This window comes from Schistocerca nitens, chromosome 10 (genome assembly GCF_023898315.1).
Source record: "Schistocerca nitens isolate TAMUIC-IGC-003100 chromosome 10, iqSchNite1.1, whole genome shotgun sequence".
Classification (NCBI taxonomy): Eukaryota; Metazoa; Arthropoda; class Insecta; order Orthoptera; family Acrididae; genus Schistocerca; species Schistocerca nitens.
This window is the reverse complement of record NC_064623.1, coordinates 46595801-46619249: the sequence shown is the minus strand read 5'-3', so window position 1 is coordinate 46619249 and position 23449 is coordinate 46595801. Positions and strand designations below refer to the sequence as shown.

General features: G+C 41.5%; 1 protein-coding gene across 1 annotated transcript in view; it reads left to right on the top strand.

The window, feature by feature from the left end:
* The window catches only part of LOC126210054 (RAC serine/threonine-protein kinase), a 708536-nt gene that overhangs the window by 679048 nt on the left and 6039 nt on the right, over nucleotides 1-23449 (top strand). Inside the window, exons 5-9 of the mRNA XM_049939171.1 lie at nucleotides 1260-1457; nucleotides 1812-2003; nucleotides 5188-5316; nucleotides 10364-10501; nucleotides 18786-18950. Coding sequence (XP_049795128.1) covers nucleotides 1260-1457; nucleotides 1812-2003; nucleotides 5188-5316; nucleotides 10364-10501; nucleotides 18786-18950 — 822 coding nt within the window. The remainder of the gene's footprint in view (nucleotides 1-1259; nucleotides 1458-1811; nucleotides 2004-5187; nucleotides 5317-10363; nucleotides 10502-18785; nucleotides 18951-23449) is intronic.

The window sequence follows — 23449 nt, the reverse complement described above, 5'->3', positions numbered from 1 at the left end:
CAGGTAATCATAAATTACCAATTTAAACAATTTTTAAATAGCATATTTCCACTCATCCCATTTCTACAAGTTGGTTGTTTTTGTCTGACAAATATTTATAATAATATTATAAAACTTTCAAAGGAACCTGTGAGGTGTCAACATTTTAAAAATTTAATAGCACCCATGCATCAAGTGTGTGTAAATGAAATTAAACTGTGGAAAATCTGGGCTGGAATAATGACAGTATTATGAAAAGGGAAATATTACTGTCTGCCATATAGAGAACAACATGAAATACATGAAATGTATTCACAGTTTCAAATATGAACAACCATCTGCTGGATAATGGAATAATGGTAATGAAAATTTGTGCTGGACAGGGACCCAAACCCAGATTTCCTGCTTATCACGAGCTGTTGCCTTCCTATTTTAATACCTGAGTACAACTCACGGCCAGACTTGAACTTCCACATGTTAGACTTGAACTTCCACATGTTTCAACCATGTACCTACAACCTGTAGTCATACATCCATTGTATATATTTCTGTACAGGGGAGACTATTTACTTGAAAGTTGCTTGCCCAATGTCGGCAGATAAATATGACATTTGCAGTACATATTGTTTTGTATATAGAGGTGGTGTTGAGTTACAGACAGAGACAACAGAAAGACTGTCATAATGTTTCTAAAGTTTACAAAACACACACTTTTGTGAAGTTTGTGGTTTCATTTTGGTGTTGAAAGTACATGTCTCATAAGTTAAAACTCTTAATCCACATTTAGATTTTGTTGTATGATACATAGGTAATTCATTGTCGGCCATGGTTGAAGTGAACTGGAAGTAAGGGAATGTTTTCACCATTCTATATCACTTGGCACAAATAATGTCTCATACAGTAAGGCAGCAATTCACTTTGCAATAAAGTATGTCTGAATTATAGCAAAAATTAGTGAAGGTTTACTGTATTTTGTTGTTTTCAGAATATTGGCTATTTTGGTAGACAGTCTGCCAGAGAAGGGGGTTATAGACATATTTTATGGCAATTGCTTGGGACACTGTTACTTGATACACTACTGTTTTAGCTCGATTTATAACTTGTTCTTAACAGTACTGTTGGCATGAATGGGCTGTTACCCATTGTTAACCGCTGTCATTTTGATTGAGTGTAGCTTTTTTTATTTTGTTCCTCTTGTTTTATGTTTGGTAAGGCTTTAAATATACATTGTATATAGTTTAACAGTATTTTATTCTAAATTTCTATTTATCTCTCCACAGACACTAGAGAATTTTGAGTTCCTTAAAGTCCTTGGAAAGGGGACATTTGGCAAAGTAATCTTATGCCGAGAAAAGGCTACTGCACACCTTTATGCAATAAAGATTCTGAAGAAGGAGGTTATCATCCAAAAGGACGAAGTGGCCCATACTCTGACGGAGAACAGAGTACTGCGGACCACAAGCCATCCATTTCTCATTGTGAGTATTAATTGACATTTAAAACTCAACTGTTAATATTATTAAATTGTGTCCAAATACCGAAATTTACTGTAAAGTTGACATTTGAGGTTTTAATAATGCCAGCTAGGTGGACCATATCCTTAGAATGTTTCATTTTCTGGCATAGTTTTCTGCATACAGCAGTCAATGGCTGATGTGTTGCACCATTTTTGGTTGTCACTCATTAAGTATTATTTGCCTTGCTTCTTATGGATTCTTATTAACAACTGAATACTGATGTATGGTGGAGCTAGTATATTTCCTCATGCAGAATTGTCATTTACCATTGTATGTGGACAAAGTTTTTACAATGGATTATATCTTATGTTTCAGTCGCTGAAGTATTCATTTCAGACAGCTGACCGGTTGTGTTTTGTAATGGAGTATGTGAATGGTGGAGAACTCTTCTTTCATTTATCGAGAGAGAGAATATTTAGTGAAGAACGGACACGCTTCTACGGGGCAGAGATCATCTCGGCACTTGGATACCTGCACGAAGAGGGCATCATCTACAGGGATCTTAAGGTACTAAACAGTTAGACTTGCACTTCTCAGTGGCTAGCTGAATATGTGTGTTTGTGAGAGTGTACCAAAAAGTTTCCAGAGTAGTGCTGCATTGGGTGGAGCCTCGGGGGCACACATTTTTCTCACTAGGGGTGTATTGTGCAACTTTTTGAGGGGTCAGAACTGCTCCTGGCAATGTCCAGGAAGGTTTTGTCTGTCTGTTGTCATAACTGGACAAGGGTCGCAACATACTCAGAAGCTCATGCTCAGATCAGAAGGGACACAGGATGTTAGGCTAAGGAGGTGTAGATATGGTGGTTATACGGAAATGAGACTCTGGTTTGGCTTATTGGTCTGCTTTTTGTTTCTATTTAAAGTGTTTGCAATGAACATGCAGAAGGGCACAGAACTATTATGTAACTTCAGTAAGTGTAAAACATACATGAGGCTTACAAAATTCTCCAATCAGTTACAGGACAAATGGCCAACCTGGCCTGGAACTTTGTTGAGGTGCAGGTATGCACAATAATGTATGGTACTACAGACCACATGGAAGTAGCAGATTCTGTTATTCTAATTGAACCACCAGGTTGAAGTACATAACACAATGAAAGTGATATGCAGGCTTAGGTTGTTGTAGATGAATGAATGAATGAATGAATGAAACCAGTAACCCTAGCCTACAGGTATGTCCAGGCAAGCTTCGCAAAACCTTTGTGTACAAGCTTGATTGAGTTTATGTTCACTCACATAGTACTTGCTGTAGGCCATTGGTCATCCAAAGCTCTGCTTGATTTGCAATTCTTCTGCTTGCTAGAACTCTTCTCGTTCTGGAACTCCGCCTTGCTTGATTTTTGAGGGCATCCCTATATGTCATTTGGGGCAATTGGCTTGCAGGTGGTATGTGACAATATAACTTTTTGTCTCCAATTTGCAGTCATTGAGCACAAAATCATCGGTTTTTCAATGCGTATGACCTGCTAGTGGACCAATGAATGCGGCTTGCACTGTATGGTTCTATGTTACAAGGCTTACTGCTAAAACTCATACTTAAATGATTTTTCTTCTTTTCTGGAAGATATCCATGATTCCATTATTACAGTAAGAGAATTTTTTGCCACAAATGTTTTGCATGTCCTCGACCCCCCCCCCCCCCCCTCTCCCCCCTCCCCTGCCTACACTCCGCTTTAATGGTGGGTGTAATTGAACAACGTGTGGCAGTGAAATTTTATCTGTACTCTGGAAAAATACTGCAGACACTTTCGCGATCCTGAAAACAGATTGCAGAGAATACACTATAGTAAAAACAGTCAGCAAATACATGTTAACATTGTATTGTATTAATATTTTTAAAGAAAATTCAAAGTTTTAAACAGAATGCTGATTATACGTGATGGAATACTGAAAATATTTTTGAAAGCCTTGGCATTATAATGCCTTACTGACTTAATTGTTACACTTGGTAACCAAATGCTTTTTTAAATTTTCTCAAGTCGTGTCGAGTCTCCTGTCAGATAATACGTTTTTCAACTGAGATAATAACGTCAACATGACCTGAGGTAACTGGAGAAAATGTAAGACACTGAACTATAGTAGCGTCCATTTCTACTGCAATAGAATTGTCACCTTGTAGAATTTTTGAAATGTTTATAAGTTTGACACAATCAGGGTTTTCTGAAAACATCATTTTACAGTTGTCCCTAACTAATGAACTCTGATTTCTCTGACACTCTCTCCAATCTTTGCACTCCGCTATTCACATTTTTTACTGATTTTGTCAAAGGCTGCTCTTTTACTTGAACCTGAGGTGGTGCATTTTATTCCACTTTTCAAGCAATATTCAAAACAGCTGAAACTGCTAACATAAATCAGGAACATGTGTACAAACAAGATTTTTTTGGAAAATCAGATGTATAAAGCCTGTGAAATTAAGAAAAGTTCCCACTACTTTTTGATCAGACGTTGTATGTATGAATCTGGAAACGCACATACTGAACAGATTGATGCAATGAATTTTCATTTAAAGCATTTTTTAATGCGACTGGGTTAAAGCGAATGACATTTCTGTCACCTAAATTAACTCTTAAATTGTTTTCCTCAATATGAGTGTTGCAATTTTGTATAAAGATCTGCCCCTCTGTGTTGAGACTAACTGCACTATTTTTCTGGCAGATGACAGGTGTATCATCAGCATATATTGTAATGAAAGATTTATTCTGTAGAGCACCTGGGATGTCAGAAATTCCCTTTGCGAGGAAACCACTTACATTTTAAATGCTCTCGTCCTAATTTCAAACGACACCGTAGCATTTCTTATTTAGGTTTCCCCTTGCTTTCTTCCACTATATTTTCCTGGAATCATTTTTTGTAACAAGATCACAGCTGATTTACCTGTGTTGCTAGCCCTTTAGATGCTGCTGCGTTTCTAGTTACATAAACAGAATGTTAGCGTCAACCATCCATCCATTCTTGCTTCTTTAATCCTTAGTGTCCCAACAGTATAAAAAAACTTCAGTGTTTAATTTTTTTTTACAAAATTGACCTTCATTAGCATAGCAAGCACAAGCGCAAGTACAAGAAGACATGGTCAAAAAGTAAACAATCAGTTGTTTTAAAGTTTTGGTTTAACTTTGGAACTGCGGGGACGTAAGTTTTCAGCCACATGTCATTTCAGCAGACATATTTGAAAGCAGTTTTCCATTTTTCCTAGACACAATCCCACATCTCGAAACTTCCATGAACTTAATAATCCCAAAATCAAATTAGAGTCCTAAATAACACCCAAAAAGAGCATAAAATGTAATAAATTTATTTCAAAAGTACGTATGACTCAAGTGGTTTCATTTAAAAACCACGTGTAACAGTAGTAGTACAAGCTGTCTTTTTCCTACATTGTTGATATTCCTACCTGGAGTTTCCCTTGTTTGTAACTCAAATTTATGTTATGATAACATTAGGTGTTACAGCATTTCCAGAGACATCTAAGCAGCCACTCTTTGGTCGCTGTTTAAGTGGTAGGAATGGAAAGAAACTCAAACATGTGGTACAATCCCAAGTACCCTTTGCCATGCACTTCAGTTGCTTGCAGATAATAGAAGTGGATGTACAGCTGTCGTTACATTGTTTCCATCTTTATTGTTCATAGTATTCCCTCAGACGTAGAATGTGTATTTACAGTACAAAAATATTTTGTGCTTAATTTCAGTTGGAGAACCTCTTGCTCGACAAAGATGGTCATATAAAGATAGCCGACTTTGGATTGTGCAAAGAAGACATCACATATGGCCGGACCACAAAGACTTTCTGCGGAACACCAGAATACCTAGCTCCAGAGGTGAGTTGGAGTTACTGTTGTTGCTTATGCTGAACAGTGGTCAATTGGGTCTGTGTGGTGTGCTTGCATGACATAAACAGTACTCTCTGTTGTGCATGTTACAGCACAACTGAACTGATGGCATGATTTCAGTATGTTGGCAGTGCTTGACTAGTTTCTTTTTATTGTTCTGAATATGTACCAATAACTTTAGTTCGTATGCTAATGCTTAATCTAAACAGAGCTTGGTGTCCTTTAATTCTTTTGTGCTTTGGTCCATAGCTGCTGGAATTTTATTGTAGGTTTCACCATTCTCATTTGCACATCAGCTAATTTCAGCAAAGACCACCATAATGACCACACACTGAAATCGGCTGATCGTGTAAAAGCGAATTGTGAAATGGAGTAACATTCATTTTCAAAATTTTGAACTTCTGAAGGAAGCAAAATTGTTCTTACTTTCAAAATATCAGTTGATAGTTATTACAATAAATGTTTGATACAGTCTGTTAAGTAAGATCGTGGTTGGTTAACCAATAGAAATATTTATTTGACAACAAACTGAAACATGTCCTTACATCATATATGAACAAAAGAAAAATGCATTTCCAATTAATAATACATCCAGTCACCCACAGTGCCGATAATTGCTTGGCATCTCTGAATTGTGCTCAAAACCAAGTTTTCTGCGTATTCACATGGAAGAGACCTCCAAATGCATTGGCTCTGCATTGACAGCTGTTTCCAATTGAAGATCTTTCCTTGCAACTTTTTTTTTTTATGTAAGACCATACATTTTGAATAGGATTAGCATCAGGCAGCTGTGAGGACAAATCCAGTACCTGCAAATGTTCTCATTTTTGTAGTCACTGCAATGCCTGCTGCGGTGCCTCGCATTATTGTCCTCCTGCAGTATCCATTGTTAATTTTTGTCGATGCACCAATGTCTGGCAGTTGCAATCAAACATCTTCGATGAATTTATAACATTTGCTATGGATTTAAATTCTTAGTAAACAGGTGCAAATGTTAGTCAAGCATTCAAAGTAAACTAATATTTTATGGACATTTCGTAAAGGACAAAGGTTCCCTTGTAATGAGGTGTGAAAGAACTAAGGCAATATCTTTTATCACTTGTGTGTAATGCTGACCACGCTCCTGCTTAACAAACTGTATATCTGACTTCCACAAAACTGTGATCTTGTAGTGATTGATTTTGGTTAAGCCTCGTGCTTGAAGCAATTTAAACATCATTTGTTGCATTAATTAGAAATTGATAACATTTGAATGCAGCAGTAAAAAATTTTTTAATAAATGGAGGGATTAGCAGTGCCAGTTGCAGGAATGTAACCACTATACAGCAGAGTCCCACTAATCCAAACCCCGGTAAGCTGAACATTCGGCTAATCCGAACGTGATAAATGTTAAGTCTAAGTATGGAAAACTGCTGCACACACACAAACACACTATTTACACAGTACAGTAAACATGTATTTAAAAAATTGCCAAGAAAACATTAGGTTTAAACAGTACATAACAATGAAAGAAAATCTGTCAAACATACTAAAATACAGCGGACATTTTATCCCCACTTTTAAGATGACAAAAATTCAGTCATTGTTTTTTTGGCCTAATGAAGACAGTCTTTTATATGATGCATAGTTGTGCCATCGTCTCATAAACATCAAATCAGCAGGTGTAGCAGTGGGCTGTTGCTCCAAATAACGTAGTGTGAGGTCAAGGGCTTCTGCTGCTGAGTCACTGGGTGGCACCGGCTCAGCTCTCCTTTGCTGCTTTCAGGCTCATTGTCACTTCCGTCACAGCAGTCCTCTTCTTTGTGGTCTCGAGTCACAGCAGCAACTAAATCAATGTTAGTAAGGTTCTTCATACATTCCCCATCCGCTGCTATCCACTCATCTGTGTCTCCTTCACTAGCTTCTTCACATCAAGGGATTGTCTGTATCATTTGTAGTAGATTTTCATTTTCAACTCTAGGGTGTCCTGAAATTAAAGAGATGTCCACAGTTTTTCCACAATTTTATCAGAGTGTTTTCTGAAATATTCTGCCATGCCTCAGCAGCCCAATAAACATCTTTCATGTAAGTCTTTTCTGTTTTGTCTACTAAAGGAATGCTATCGACTTGGATCAGCATTCTTAAAAATTGTTTTCTGTAAATCATTTTTAATGTTGGCAGTACGCCCTGGTCCATCGGCTGTAGAATTGGCGTAACATTTGGCGGCAAAAAAACTTCACCACAATTTCTCCATCACGTAATTCCTCAGTGCTGGAGTGAGATGACGTGTTATCAGTCAAAAGGATTGCATGGGGAGACAAATGATTTTCCTTAAAAAACTGTCGAACAGAGGGAACAAACTGGCAGTGAAACCATTCTTTGAACAGCTTATCGTCCATCCGTGCTTTTTTTCTGGTTGGGGTAATATACAGGCAGGGACTTCATGTTGCAGTTTTTAAAAGCTCTGGGCCTAGCAGATTTGCCGGTCAGCATTAAAGGCAGCTTGTGATTACCAGTAGTGTTGCTGCACGCTAATAAAGTCATACGATCTTTGCACAGTTTAAAACCTGGAGCATGGTCTTCTGCTTTTGATGCCAGGCTTTTTGTTGGCAATGCCCTAAAATTAAGGCCTGTCTCGTCAGTGTTATAAATTTGTTGGGGAGAATACTTTCCCTCTCTTATAATTTTTTCAAACTCACCCATGTATTCCTTTGCTGCATCACAGTCAGAAAAAAGCTTCTCTCCAGTAATTGTTAGCTAACGGATTCCATGATGTTTTTTGAATCTGTCCAACCAACCTGTACTTGCACTAAAAGACTCGTCACCATTCATTAACTTGTTGAGGTAAAGAGCCTTCTCCTGAACCAGTGCTCCACTCAAAGGGTTCCCCTTTTTCTTTCCTGCATAATCCAAAGGAAAAGAGCTTCATCCACTTTAGTGTACTGGGACCGTTTCAGTCGGCCGAATTTGGAGTGTTTTTCCCGAAGACGTTGCACAGGACTGTTCAAGCTTCACTCGGTTCTTCTTCCAATCACAAATGGTTGCTTTACCAACACCCAGTTCCGTTGCCAGTTTAGATACATTCTCACCATTGTCCATCTACTCCAAAACATTCCGTTTTTCTTTGAGAGTTAATGTATGTTTGTGTTTACTCATGATGAAAATACGTACACCACTACACCTGAACAATTGATAACTAACGTAACCCAGCACTTAGCACCCCAACTGGCAGTGCGATGCCCCCAGACACTACAAAGGTCTCAACAGTGCACAAAAACAAGGGCAGGGAGTGAGAGTGAGCCATTGTTACCACACTTGTTCCCATTTGTTACCATGGTGTACCTACTTAGCTGCTTGGTATACTTCATTCGAGAAACTCTTCACCGTAATTCCGGCTAATCCGAACAAATCGGTAATCCGAACAAGTTCCGATCTCAATTAGTTGAGATTAACAGGACTCTACTGTACTATGAATTTATTTGCATAATATGTCATATTTGGAACCACTGCGAGTTATTTATGTTACCCTTTACAAAACACAATTACAAAACAATGGACTCCTCAAGTGTTTATATTTTTATAATAATAAATTTATTGCAGCCAAATAGCCATACAAGTTGAAAGTACAAGGTTTGTATAGTCACTTATTGATCATGTCCTTTTGGTACAGAGTTCTGTGTGGTAACATTTGCATATTCACTGACACAGTTTGCACTCGCATGTTGCATTCGGTTCACGATATGACGTGTTGTTGCAAATAAGGTGGTGGAAACCATGAACTGCCATTCTGGTGATCACGTGTGTCATCTGGGATTTTCCTTTGTCCCTTATGGTCATTCATGGACCAGTGCCATAAAATTCTGTAGGTATGGCTTCTCTTTTTTTCCTTCAGTGTTTATAGCAGACCTTCTGAAGTAATGGTTTTGGGTAGAATCAGGTTTGTCCATAGATCACACGTGAATAAGAACTGTATGCAGTTGTTGCAATGTCATTTGTATAGAATCAGTTGAATTCAGATTTAGTTGGTTATATCTTAATTAACCCTTCAAGCCGGTAGTTTCGGGACGTGTGCCTGCCTACTGGCGGTAGTTTCTATGGCTGGCTGGCCGGCCCCAGGATGCAGCGTTTCAGTGAAATTCCTCAAGAATAGGAATTACTTGTTCAAATGTTACGAAAATTTCAGGAATTGGTATCAATACATATTTATTACGATTAAAATATATATTCTCACTTAAAATGAATTTTGAGTGTGGTATATTTTGAAACAATCTTCGGAACAAAGTCCTACACCACAGTCCTTGCACCAGAATGATGTTTCCTTACGTTTCCCTGTCTTCTTGCAGCAGACTGCACATCTCTTTGTAGGCTTACTCTTCTCTGTGGGTGGGATCTTCTCAATAAAATGCCTTGCTGTGAGCTGTTCAAGCGCAGGAGTTTTTGAAGGTCGCCCACTTTGAGGTGAAGTTACGTTCTTCCCGTGAATTTCCAGCAATTGTGTTATGAGCAGAAGCTTGAAATTTATATGCATTTCTTCCGTTGTTTCTTCGCTAGCATTGTAAACAATAAAAGCATTGTGCACTGCAACATTCATCATCCTTCTAAACATTTTCATATACCACTTTACACGTTTCTTCCTTTCCGTGAGAAAAGGTTGTAGTTTCTGATCCTTCAAATCTACACCACCCATAAAGCTAGTGTACTCTTTTATGCACTGAGGCTTTCTTACCTCATTGCTCCTTTTGGTTGCCGTAACAACTGCATCGTTATGAAATGTAGAAATAAAGTCAACCTGCTTTTTATCCATCCATTTCAATACCATTACGCCGTGTGAATGATATGCTACGAGTTCACCCTTCTTCAGTTTTGCATGTCTCAAGGCATCAGGTACATTCTTTTTATTTAGTGGAAGTGTGCCAGCTACATTCATTCCGGTAGTGCGATGCTTTAAACCTGGATTGGATACTTGCACGGCAGACTGAATGCATACCTGGTGCTATTGTAGGTTGTGCGTTCTCGTGTGCCTCGCTCATGTTCCTGTTGGCTTTCCCCCGGACAGGTCCTCGAGGACAACGACTACGGGCGTGCTGTCGACTGGTGGGGCATCGGCGTGGTCATGTACGAGATGATGTGCGGTCGGCTGCCTTTCTACAATCGTGACCACGATGTGCTCTTCACACTGATTCTGATGGAGGATGTAAGTGACAAGTAGCTTGTTGTGAGTGCAGCACTGTTTGTATATATTTCTTCTTTTTTGTGGGTTGTGCCTCTCAGATTTGAAACCTTTTTTTTTAATGTCATATCAGAAACAATGGTTGCTGTGTTGATTACCTTATTTGTTACAGTTTCAAAACTTATACATTAGAACACTGATGTTAAAGTTTCAGAAAATATTCGTGTTTTGTCAAATACGATGTACACTCATGATCAGTAACTATCAGTATGGCTTCTTTTATTTCAATGTCCCAGAACTGTGGTGCTTGCATTGCGATGCTGATACATGTGTAAGGCAGCAATGATATCAGCTGATTGAGTCGGTTATTGTATTCTTTATACACTGTCCAGTCATATTGTGACCACCTGTCAAAAGCATGAATAACCCACCTTTGGCCTCATTGACTGCTGTGGAAGGAGGGAGTCAGTAAGGTTCCAGAAAGTACTGACAGGGATGGGGAACTATGCCGACTCAGGTGCGGTGGTCAGCTGCGCCGTATTTCTCAGTTGAGGATCCGCTGCACGAATAGCTTTGTTGAGATAGACCCACAGATTTTTGATTGGGTTGAGTTCTGCGCAGGGTAGCTGTGCGGTCTGAGGTGCCTTGCCATGGTTCACCCCCCCCCCCCCCCCTCTGCCAGAGGTTCGAGCCCTCCGTGTGTGTGTGTGTGTGGGGGGGGGGGCCGCCCCCCCCCCCCCCTCAGGGGCCTCTCACAGTAGATATGCAGTTGGATGTGGTTACGCAATCGTCTTATCAACGACGCCGCTCAGCCTTTAAAAAGACTAAGGCTGCGTGGCCGAGTTTGCCCATTGAAAAATAACATGGGCCGTTCATGCGCTGTTATCTCTGTGTGGCCGAGTTTGTACAGGCGACTAACAGCGTGCGCTTGTATCTTGAGCTATAAATAGCTGCTGATGCAACTTCGCGCATTCATTATATGAATAGCAGTATTCAAGAATGGGTCGCCGTTTTGGATATCGCCGTCGCAGACGAATGCTGGTCTACAAACAATTGGTTTGCGCGCGCGCAGGGTTTGAACGTTATAATTAAATGTCAGTTTTGCCTCGGATTCGAAAAACGAGACTCACAGGGGAACGACCCTAACGTGCCCGAGGCTGCAGTAGACCCTTGGAGACAAATCGGCTGGAGGACGATGTTTTGAACCTCGATGCAATTTGTGTGTTCCATCGTCATTAAGAGGTTCTGAACGTTACAATTACCTGCCAGTTTTGCGTCGGATTCGAAAAACTAGACTCACAGGACATCACCATAAGGTGCCTGAGGCAGCAATAGACCCTTGGAGACAAGTCGGCTGGAGGACGATGTATTGAATCGCGACGAAATTTGTGTGTTCCATCGTCGTTAGCAGGGTCGGAACGTTAGAATTAAATGTCAGGTTTGCGTCGGATTCGAGAAACGAGACTCACAGGAGAACGACCCCAAGGTGCCCGAGGCAGCAATAGACCCTTGGAGACAAGTCGGCTGGATTACGATGTATTGAATCGCGACGAAATTTGTGTGTTCCATGGTCAATAGGAGGACCTGAACGTTACAATTAACTGTCAGTTTTGCGTCGGATTCGAAAAAGTATACTCACAGAGAACGACCATAAGGGGACCGAGGCAACAATAGGCCCTTGGAGACAAGTCCGCTGGAGGACGATGTATTGAATCGCGCGTGTGGTGTTGTTGTGCATCAGCCTACAAAACTTCCACCTTTCCATGCAAAGGATTGAAGAGTTTTGCAGCTCTAAATCAGGGCTTAACAACTGGCCGGTTTTGAGCGCGAGTACTCGCGTCTGCTCAGGCACGTGCTCGCGAGCAGGTGCAAGGTCGCGGAGTAGGGAGGGAGGGGAAATGCACGCGCATGTCTGAATGTGATCTCGCATTCTTAGCAGATTTAACTAGCCATCTGAATGCTTTGAACATTTTACTACAAGGTAAAGATCTGCTAATTACTCATTTCATAGATCGAATACGAGCTTTTAAAATGAAATTGACACTTTGGGTGAGTCAGCTGGAAATAGGAAATCTAGCTCATTTTCCTAAATTATCATCCATGCAAGATGTTTACAAAGACTGTGAACGTTATTAAAATAGTTTAGTTGCCCTTAAGGAAGAATTTGATCAACGCTTTCAAGATCCGACAGCACTAGACAGTGATTTTGATCTGTTCTCCTCTCCATATTCAGCGAATATTGAAGAGATTCGTCCTGAGCGGGAACTAGAAATTATTGACCTGAAGTGTGACAGAGAATACAGAGACAAATTTCAGAACAAGAAAAAAATTTGGAATTCTACAGACACTTCCCTCAGGATAGATTTCCTCGTTTGCACAAACTGGCGGCTACAATAATATCAACGTTCGGTTTCACGTATGTTTGTGAACAACTGTTCTCTGCAATGAAATGTAACAAGACGCGCCTGAGAAACGCATTGCCTGATCGAAATTTAAACTGCACGCTGCGCCTACAATGCACAATAACAATTACTCCGAGTGCAGACTCAATTGTAAAGGGCAAAAAGTACAAGATAACCGAGAATCCCACACTTCAGTGACACCTTTTATTGTGTAACAGTTCACAAATTAATACGAATGCAGAGGTATACACTAAGCTAATAAAATTATGTGGCACATGTAAATTCTCCTTTATTTGTTTCATTTGCCGCAGTAATAATTCGTGAGTGATATCCCTGCAGGTGGCCGCGGATTTACATTGACTGCCGGCAGCTGTTGTGTGCCCCACGTGACTCTCCCCACTCTCCGCTCTGGTCCGGTAATGGGGGTAGCGTGCTCGCGCTGCTCCGTGCTCTCTCCTTGCTGCTCACAGCTTGCTCCGCGAGCATGTATGTTGTGAAGCCCTGCTCTAAATGAAAGTATAGAGTCACTTAACAGGAAAAAAAAATTACTTTCACCCGGGGTATAGAGTATTTTCAACCAGAGGAACAAGCGTATTTCTAACCATGAAATCCGGGAAGAATGTGGGAACTCATTTCTTTCCTCATCTGTGTATACACCCTGCTACCACAATATGCTATTTCCGGGATTGCTAAATCACCTGTATCACTGTCGCACTGTTATTTCCTAAATTCATCAATCTTCAATTTATATACAAAGATAGTAACTAGTTCTCGAAAGAACAGTTACTGTTGATGACCGTGCAGCTTTTCCCTGGAATAAATGATGACTAACTGACAACCTCAGCTGCCGATAGGTGTTGTTGTTATACCTCGATGTGGACAGCTGAAAATGTGTGCCCTGACCGGGACTCGAACCCGGGATCTCCTGCTTACATGACAGACGCTCTATCCATCTGAGCCACCGAGGACACAGATGAATAGCGCGACTGCAGGGACTTATCCCTTTCACGCTTCCCGTGAGACTCACATTCCCAACTGTCCACAATTCTACATATATATTGTACCTTATAGACATTTGCCCACCCACTCGTTACTCGCGCACGCTTTGGCGATTCCCGTAAGAGTTTGGGCAACCTGTGCGCATTCGCACAGACGAAGGTCAATGGCTGGGTGTCCTTTAACTATATATACGAAGACAGTAACTAGTTCTCGGAAGAACAGTTACTGTTGATGACCGTGCAGCTTTTCCCTGGAATAAATTATGACTAACTGACAACCATCGAGGTATAACAACAACACCTATCGGCAGCTGAGGTTGTCAGTTAGTCATAATTTATTCCAGGGAAAAGCTTCACGGTCATCAACAGTAACTGTTCTTTCGAGAACTAGTTACTGTCTTCGTATATATAGTTGCAGGATACCCAGCCATTGACCTTCGTTTGTGCGAATGCGCACAGGTTGCCCAAACTCTTACGGGAATCGCCAAAGCGTGCGCGAGTAACGAGTGGGTGGCAAATGTCTATAAGGTACAATATATATGTAGAATTGTGGACAGTTGGGAATGTGAGTCTCACGGGAAGGGAATGTAAGTCTCACGGGAAGCGTGCAAGGGATAAGTCCCTGCAGTCGCGCTATTCATCTGTGTCCTCGGTGGCTCAGATGGATAGAGCGTCTGCCATGTAAGCAGGAGATCCCAGGTTCGAGTCCCGGTCAGGGCACACATTTTCAGCTGTCCACATAGAGGTATAACAACAACACCTATCGGCAGCTGAGGTTGTCAGTTAGTCAACATTTAATCTTCAATTTACTTCAAACTATGTTTCTTCCCAGATGATCATCAGCCTATTTTAATAGTACTCCCTGTCCGTTTCCCAGTTAAATATAAGAGGGCTATCCACAAAGTACATTATGTTTTGGAATTAAAAATAAATAAAGTATTGGAAATTTTTTTTATTATATACAGATGAAAGCCACACTTAAATACTACTTTTCTACATAGTTGCCATTTAAATTAAGGCACTTATTGTAGCGATGGACGAGCTTGGAAATTCCTTCATCGTAAAATTCGGTCGCCTGCGCCTTCAACCACATGGTTACCTCTTCTTGAAGCTGTGCGTCGTCATCAAAACGCTGCATAGCCAACCACTTCTTCATTGCTGGCAATAAGTGGAAGTCGCTCGGTGCCAGGTTGGGACTGTACGGCGGATGAGGAAACAACTCCCACTTAAAAGATTCGAGAACTTCACGAGTGGCATTTGCCACACATTGCTTCGAATTGCATGCCAGTTACCAATCAGCTGTTATCGAGAACACGCACCAGGAAAGTGGATACTTTGCCCTGGCTTAAAAATAAAAAATATTTCTCACATTATAAATGTGACTTGGGCTGAACTCCTGCAGCTCATTAATTATACGAGGGTCACTCAAAAAGATATGCATACTTTTTTTTTTTTAAATCCATCTTTTATTCCACATGTTTGAAAGTTTTACAGTGTGTAGATACATCCTTTAGGAACAATATTTTCATTTCTCATCCCTCTCAACTGCCTTACACCATCTTGGAACCAGCAAGTGTATACCCCCATGATAAAATTTTGGACCAGCCTGTTGGAGCTACTGTTGGGCAGCGTGCACAAGGGAGTCATCATCTTCGAACCTTGTTCCACGAAGAGAGTCTTCCAGTTTCCCAAAGAGATGATAGTCACATGGAGCCAGATCAGGACTGTAAGGCGGGTGTTTCAGTGTTGTCCATCCCAGTTTTGTGATCGCTTCCATGCTTTTTTGACTGACATGTGGCCGTGCATTGTCGTGCAACAGCAAAACATCCTGCTTTTGCCGATGTGGTCGAACACGACTCAGTTGAGCTTGAAGTTTCTTCAGTGTCGTCACATATGCATTGGAATTTATGGTGGTTCCACATGGCACGATGTCCACAAGCAAGAGTCCTTCGGAATCGAAAAACACCGTAGCATAACTTTTCCAGCAGAAGGTGTGGTTTTGAATTTTTTTGTCCTTGGGTGAATTTGCATGATGACACTCCATTGATTGCCTCTTCGTCTCTGGTGCAAAACGATGGAGCCATGTTTCATCACCTGTCACAATTATTTCAAGAAATTCATCTCCACTATTCTTGTACTGTTCCAAAAGTTCGCTGCATACCGTTTTTCTTGTTTCTTTGTGAGCCACTGTCAACACCCTGGGAACCTACCTGGCACAAACCTTTTTTAACGCCAACGCTTTCTGTATTCAGCAAACACTTCCTTCCCCTATCCCAACATAGTGTGACAATTCGTTCACTGTGATGCGACTGTCAGCAGTCACCAATTTGTTAACTCTCTGCACATTGTCCGGAGTGTGTGCAGTACGAGGCCTGCCGCTGCGAGAACAATCCTCAATATTACTGTGCCCGCTGTCATCACGTAACCTGCTTGCCCACCGACTAACTGTACTGCGATCAACAGCAGCATCGCCATACACCTTTTTCAACCTCTTGTGTATGTTTCCCACTGTCTCGTTTTCACAGCACAGGAATTCTATGACAGCACGTTGCTTCTGACGAACATCAAGTGTAGCAGCCATCTTGAAGACATGCTGTGACGGCGCCACTCACGGGAAGAGTTTGAACTAAGTTTGAAAACAAGCGGGAAGGATGTATCTACACACTGTAAAACTTTTACACATGCAGAATGAAAACTTTTTTTTTTCCAAAAATAGTGTGCATTTCTTTTGGAGTGACCCTCGTATAAATCACACCACACAACGTACGAACTTTACTTTCGTGCACGTGAATGTGGTCACAGAGTTTTGGGGTTACCCACATATCACTGTCAGTATAATCCCATGGAATTAACGTCGGCAGTAAAGCAATACACAATATCCTCTCTTTAGTATGGGCACAGTCAGTGCGGCATGCTGAAAAGCATCACAAAGATTATTTTGATATGGAGGTGAAGATGACTATAAGGATTGAACCTATCATTTAAGTTTACAATTAGATGGTTTGGACATAGACTACCAGTGACAGTGGTGTATGATGTAGAATTTGGAACAAAGTAAAGTAATAAGTTTTAAGGACTCGTGGTTTTAAAAATGTGTTTGTCTACATATCAACTGCATACATAGTGTATGAGAACTTTGTAGCCTTTTCCCCAGTGTGTTGTATGCTCTAATAACTCACGAGACTGCGGCCAGATTAATTGATCAAAGACTGTGATATTTCTACAGGTAAACCCCTGTCATTTTCAAGAGATAAACTGGAAAATGCCTTAAAATAACAGGGATTGTTACTTGTCGATATATCAATGGTTTTTGATCTTATTGGTCAGCATTGCCTCAAGTTATTTGTAGAAGACAGTTAACTGCTTTCCTGTTCAATGAATTGTAAATGCAGACCCTCACTGTAATGTTAAAGAGTTAGCTTACACTCAAAAGTGCCCTCTGACAGTGAAAAATGTCAGCATACTGACAATTTTTACAACAGTCTTTTACATTAGTCTTTTCTACCAGTAATTCTCTTATACGCACAGTGATTACACTTGACTACAATCAAGCACACCCACATATACGCTTTGTACACATTTTTAAAAATTCCACAAGTAGAAGCAGTTGTCAAGCAAATATAATGATTTCGGTGTCTGCTTGAAGTTAATTTTATTGTGTAATAAATTTTTTCTTATAATACAGTTCAAATCGAAAATGGCAGTTACTGCAAGCAGTTTGAACAACCTTGTTGTTCCCAGAATGAGATTTTCACTCTGCAGCAGAGTGTGCGCTGATATGAAACTTCCTGGCAGATTAAAACTGTGTGCCCGACCGAGACTTGAACTCAGGACCTTTGCCTTTCGCGGGCAAGTGCTGCAGAGTGAAAATCTCATTCTGGAAACATCCCCCAGGCTGTGGCTAAGCCATGTCTCCACAATATCCTTTCTTTCAGGAGTGCTAGTTCTGCAAGGTTCGCAGGAGAGCTTCTGTAAAGTTTGGAATGTAGGAGACGAGGTACTGGCAGAAGTAAAGCTGTGAGTACCGGGCGTGAGTCGTACTTCGGTAGCTCAGTTGGTAGAGCACTTGCCCGCGAAAGGCAAAGGTCCCGAGTTCGAGTCTCGGTCGGGCACACAGTTTTAATCTGCCAGGAAGTTTCAACCTTGTTGTTTTTGACAGTTGTCATTTCAAGAAACATTGTTCTTGATAGCTTCACAAAGCTGTGTTAGCTGTTCTCACCCTCCAACATCACACGGACAAGCTGTGGAGCAGTGAACGCAATGTCGTCAAGGTGTGAAACAAGATTTCTCTCATAATGATTAATCGAAATCAGCTTTAACATTTATTATACCGTAGGCAAATGATCCTGATTGTTGTTCTCATCAGCACAGTTCAGTAACGTTGACTTCGTTTACCTGCTCTTTGCTGCTATGCATGCGCAGGTCTCATCCTCTCCAAATTTCCATGCTGTTCTGCCTCTTCACGTGGAAGGCATGGAAGTGCCATCCTACTTCATGCAGGCTATAGTTACATCTCGCTGTCCTCATCTGTTCCACCTGATACGACCTTTCATTCCAGTTGCGTTGCAGACTGGGATCGAAGTAATGGGCACTTGTGTGTGAGATTTTATTAAAAAAAGAAAAAAAAAGAAGCAGCAGCTTTGAAGGAGGATTCACCAAAAAGCTTGGCAGTGTCGTAGATCTTATGCGCATCATCTATTTCCTTGTATATTTTTTCTAGCTACAATAATTTTAAAATGTTGTGTGTCTATTATGCTTTTTAATCACACTGATGTTTACCAAGAGATTTTTTTTCCTGTGGTGAAGTAATAAAAGAATTAAAGGCAAATGAGTAGTGCCAACATTTTTTGAACAATGTGTTGGCAATCATTTGGGAATGGTAGTGTAAATTTCTTCTCCTGTATGCAGGTACGCTTCCCACGGAGCATCTCCAATGATGCCCGTGACCTCCTAAGTGGGTTGCTCGTTAAGGATCCCACCAAACGGCTCGGTGGAGGGCCGGAGGATGCCAAGGAGATCATGGCTCACCCGTTCTTTCGTTCCATAAACTGGAATGACCTTGTGCAGAAGAAGGTGAGCTACTGTCACTGCAGTACTTTCAGTTCGTGTTACGGAAATGTAACACTACTACTAAATCTCATTTTCTCTTTAGTTACTTGAAGTGATTTTCTACATTTGGCTGTATCTGTTTTCTTGTGATGTTGCAATTTTGGCATATGTGCCATTGTCAAGAATCTTCAAAAATTTACTGTAATACAATGTGCTAAGAAGAAAATTGTAGGAAAACAACTGTATGTACGAGATGTTTTCAGCCTGTCGATGTCCCTGTACATAGAAGATTTGATTTCATAATTTAATTGGATAGATAAAAAGTGGCGGCAGAACACATACGTGAAAGATGGTTGTAATTTGGCAAGATCTCGGAGCCAGTGGCTCCTCCTTCAGGCAGAAGGGTTGAAGGGGAAGGAAGAGGGGTGAAGGAAAAGGACTGGAGAGGTCTAGGGAAAAGGGTAGATTTTGGGAAGATTTGATTTTGTACTATGCAATACAAACAGGATAAAAATAAATGTCCTTATTAGGATGTCACCATTGATGGTAATGCAGTTCATGGCTGTTATCAATGATATGAGTAACTTGATGCATAGATTTGTTGTTTATGAAGGTTAACATACAACTTTGGCTGTACAAAGTCAGTTAGTGTTAGGCAGAGATAACAACGTAAGATGTATACACATCAGAGAGTAACTAATCAGCAGTTCATTATGTTCCATGCTACTCAATCAAATGTGTTGCTGAAAACTAGACATCCTTCATGGGGCTCACAACCCTTTTGTTTATGAGCATGTGTTGGGCTACCACGGGGCCCCATTCCTCAGTCGGAGATGCATAAACCTCATTTGACTTCTCACACCAGCGAGGGGTGCCTTGGGACACTCAAATGTTTCTGCCGGTCTTCAGTCAGATATGAGCTAGTGACTGAAGGCTGCTTCATGATCTTCTTCTGCCCCTGAAACTAATTCAAGGAATCCCTCACAGTAATTCAAACCCCCTAAAGAAAAGAAACACAAAAAGAAATAGTCTTCAAAGATGAAGGAAATTTTGGTGGCCCTCATGCCACCGAATCACACATGTTCTGTTTGTGTGGCCGTGGCAGCAATTCTGGTGGTCCCTGAGGCTCCAGATCTTACCACACAACATGTCTCGGAACCTGTGTCTTCATTGCATACTCTCTCAACCAGTGGCAGCAGGTGATCCTGGGACATAACCTGCTGCTTGGACCCTTCACGTCCTCACAGTATATTTACAGCATGAGTCTCCAGTGGAAGTTCAGTGGTTTATTCCACTACCTGGCTGAGCTATGAAATCTACTTTCTCCGTTGCCCTTCACGAAATTTGGTTTGCAGCGACACGGTCCCCTGCCCTTCATGGCTACCAAGGTATTTTAACAATCATGCCGATTATGATAGGTGTGTCAGGTGGAGACTGCACATATGTTCAGAACTCTGTACACACTGAGCTAGTGACTCTTGATACTGTTTTGGAGGCTGTGGCTGTTTAGGTAGAAGCATTTCGGGATTTTTTACCACCTGTAATGTTTGTCTCCTTCCCGATGGTGGAGTGCGTCAGAACATACTGTGTGCATTGGTTTCTGAGCCCCCCCCCCCTCCTGCCCGCCTTTCCTAATGTTTGCTGACTTCAATGTCCATAACCCTTTGTGCAGTGGAACCACGATCACTGGCTGCAGTAAAGACAATGAAAACTTACTGGCAGATATTGACCTCTCTCTCTTTAGTACTGGAGCCACCACACACTTCATAGTGGCACATGAAACTTACTCGGCCATTGATCTTTCTATTTGCAGCTCTGGTCTTCTCCCATCCATTCACTGGAGGGCCCACGATGACCTGTGTGGTAGCAGCCACTTCCTGACCTTCCCGCCCCTCCCTCAGCATTACTCACCTTGGTGTCCACCTAGATGGGCTCTCCACAATGCTGACTGGGAAGGTTTCACCTCCGCTGTCATTCTGAGCTCCCCATTAAATGCAGACATTGACGAGGCTGTCCAGAATGCAACAGCAGTCATTCTATCGGGAGCCGACTTAGCGATTCTCTATTTTTTGAGATCATCCTGTTGGAAGGTAGTATCCTGGTGGATGTTTGGACTTTGGAAGTCACTCAGGCCGTTCGAGATCATAGATGGGCTCTCCAACTTCGTAAGTGGCATCAGTCGATCAAGCACTTCATTGCCTTTAAATGGCTCCATGTCCAGGTCTGCCATTTAATAATGCTGGGAATGGTATGTTTCAACCAATGGACCACATACTCCAACTTCACAGGTTTGGACGAAGATTCTAATTTCTTTGAATACCAGTCCTTTGCAGGTATACTTGGTATTTCCTTGAACAGTGCTGTTGACACTGAACCGGACACCATAACTGAAAACTTTGCTCTTCATTATTCTTGAGACTCTGTGTCTGAAAACTATCAAACTACCTTTCATGTTGTTAAACAGTGGATTGAGAAACTGCGTTTATCTTGCACTTCACAACACCTGGAGCCCTATGGTGCTACATTCAGTGAATGAGAATTCTTCAGTGCCCTAGCACTTTGCCCTGATACAGCACCAGGACCAGACCGCATCCACTTGATGCTACACAGCACTTTCTGGGTTAGAGTTGGTGCTTTCCACAGTAACCCCAACAATCAAGGGAGTGAGGTGCCATGGGGCTCTGTATTAAGTGTCCCTTCTTTTGTAGAAGCCATCAACAGTATAGCAGCAACTGTAGGGTCTCTTTATTGCATACACACATACAAGGTTCAGTGAACTACACCCCTTGCTGAATGGATGCAGTGGCCATCAGACGAGCCCTTAGCCACACTTGTTCTTGCACTGGCAAGATGCTTTTAGTCTGCGGTGACTCCCTGAGCAGCCTTCGGACTACAGATCAGTGCTGCTCATCACCCATCACCCATTAGCAGTGACTATCCAGGATTTCTTTCTGACCTTCATCAAGCTGGATGGCCAGTTAACTTCATTTGAACTCGTGGACATGTTGGGATCCCAGGGAATGGATGTGCCGACTGCTTGGCAATGTTGGCTGACGGGATGCCAGTTTTGGAATTGTCGGATGTGCAGAACTTGTAATGGTTCATCTTGGACTCCCCAAACAAACTGAGAGCAATAAAAGAGACTACAACTGTGTGGCAGTCTTTTCTTCGCATTTCTTGCACGGAAACCAGTGTTCTTCCTCAGCTGTGCATTGGCCGTGTTTGGCTGATACACAGCTACTTTCTCTGACGTCGGGACCCACCTTACTGCTGATGTGGTGTCCACCTGACAGTGGCCCACATCCTGCTAGACTCCCAAATTTGGGTGGTTTGCGGCGATATCTTAAACGTGACACGCTACTGTGGTGTTGACGGACGGTGCCAAAACCGTTGACCTGGTTTTACGTTTCACCCTGTGAGGTGGAGCACATCTGCTCTGGCCCAGGTGTCCCACAGTGGCCCTTGCTCAGTGACATTGCCTGACCCGGCCCCTACCCTTAACATCTCTTTATTCTGCCTATTCTTTTACATTTGCCATTTTTAACGTTTTATCTTTCCTTAACTTCACTGCATCCCATCTGGGGACCTCCAACTGCATTCTTGACAGAGGGACTCACCCACATTACCCCCTCGCACTCACCTCCTTTTTCTCCTGATTTTTCTTTTTGTCTTCTGGTATCTTGCTTACAGTTGGGCTACCCAGGATTGCCTTCTGTATCCTCCTTCTGAGAGTTATTCCTGGTTCAATACCTATAGGATGAAGGGACTGAAGACCTCACAGTTCAGACCCTTTAACTCAACCAACCAACCAACCGAAACTAGACAGTGGTGTAATCTTGAGCGAACATGTTCAATACAAAGAGGCTAAAACTGTTTACTTATAATTAAGGATGGTGGTGGTGTTGGGGGGATTATGTTCTGGCCAATTTAAGTGTTATTTCACCGAATTCAGTGCTATTTACTGTTAGTTTTTACAGGACTTCCTTTAAGTAGATGAGAATTTTTCAGTGTATTGTGTTTTATTTCTTTTTATACTCTCTCACAGTTTTTCCTGTTTTTTATATATTTTTTAATCATCATTCTGTGTTATATATAGAGTCAATATTGCTAATATTTGTATTACGGACATTAGACTGTGGTCTGAGGCAAAATTTTGTATAAAAACACTACAGACATCATTAGATGCCTTACAGACTGGCAAAGCAGTTACAGACTCAAACAGCCTCAACAAACTAAAATGTTTACATGTAACCATTCAATGGTCGGTTCTTGACGGACACCAGACTGCTGCCTAAGATCACCGACTTACGCCACTGTACGCTATGGAGCTTGCTGCGAGGAAGAGTTACTGTTCATTTTATTTATCTCTGAGGCCCAGAACTTGTCTAATTTTAGTCCCTCTTCTTGTCTGTTGAAATTGTTCTTGTACTTCAGTATTTCTACGGCCCCTCTGTACACTTTTCATTATAACATAGTAATTATTAGATCTACATATACATACTCTGCAAGCCACAGTATGGTGC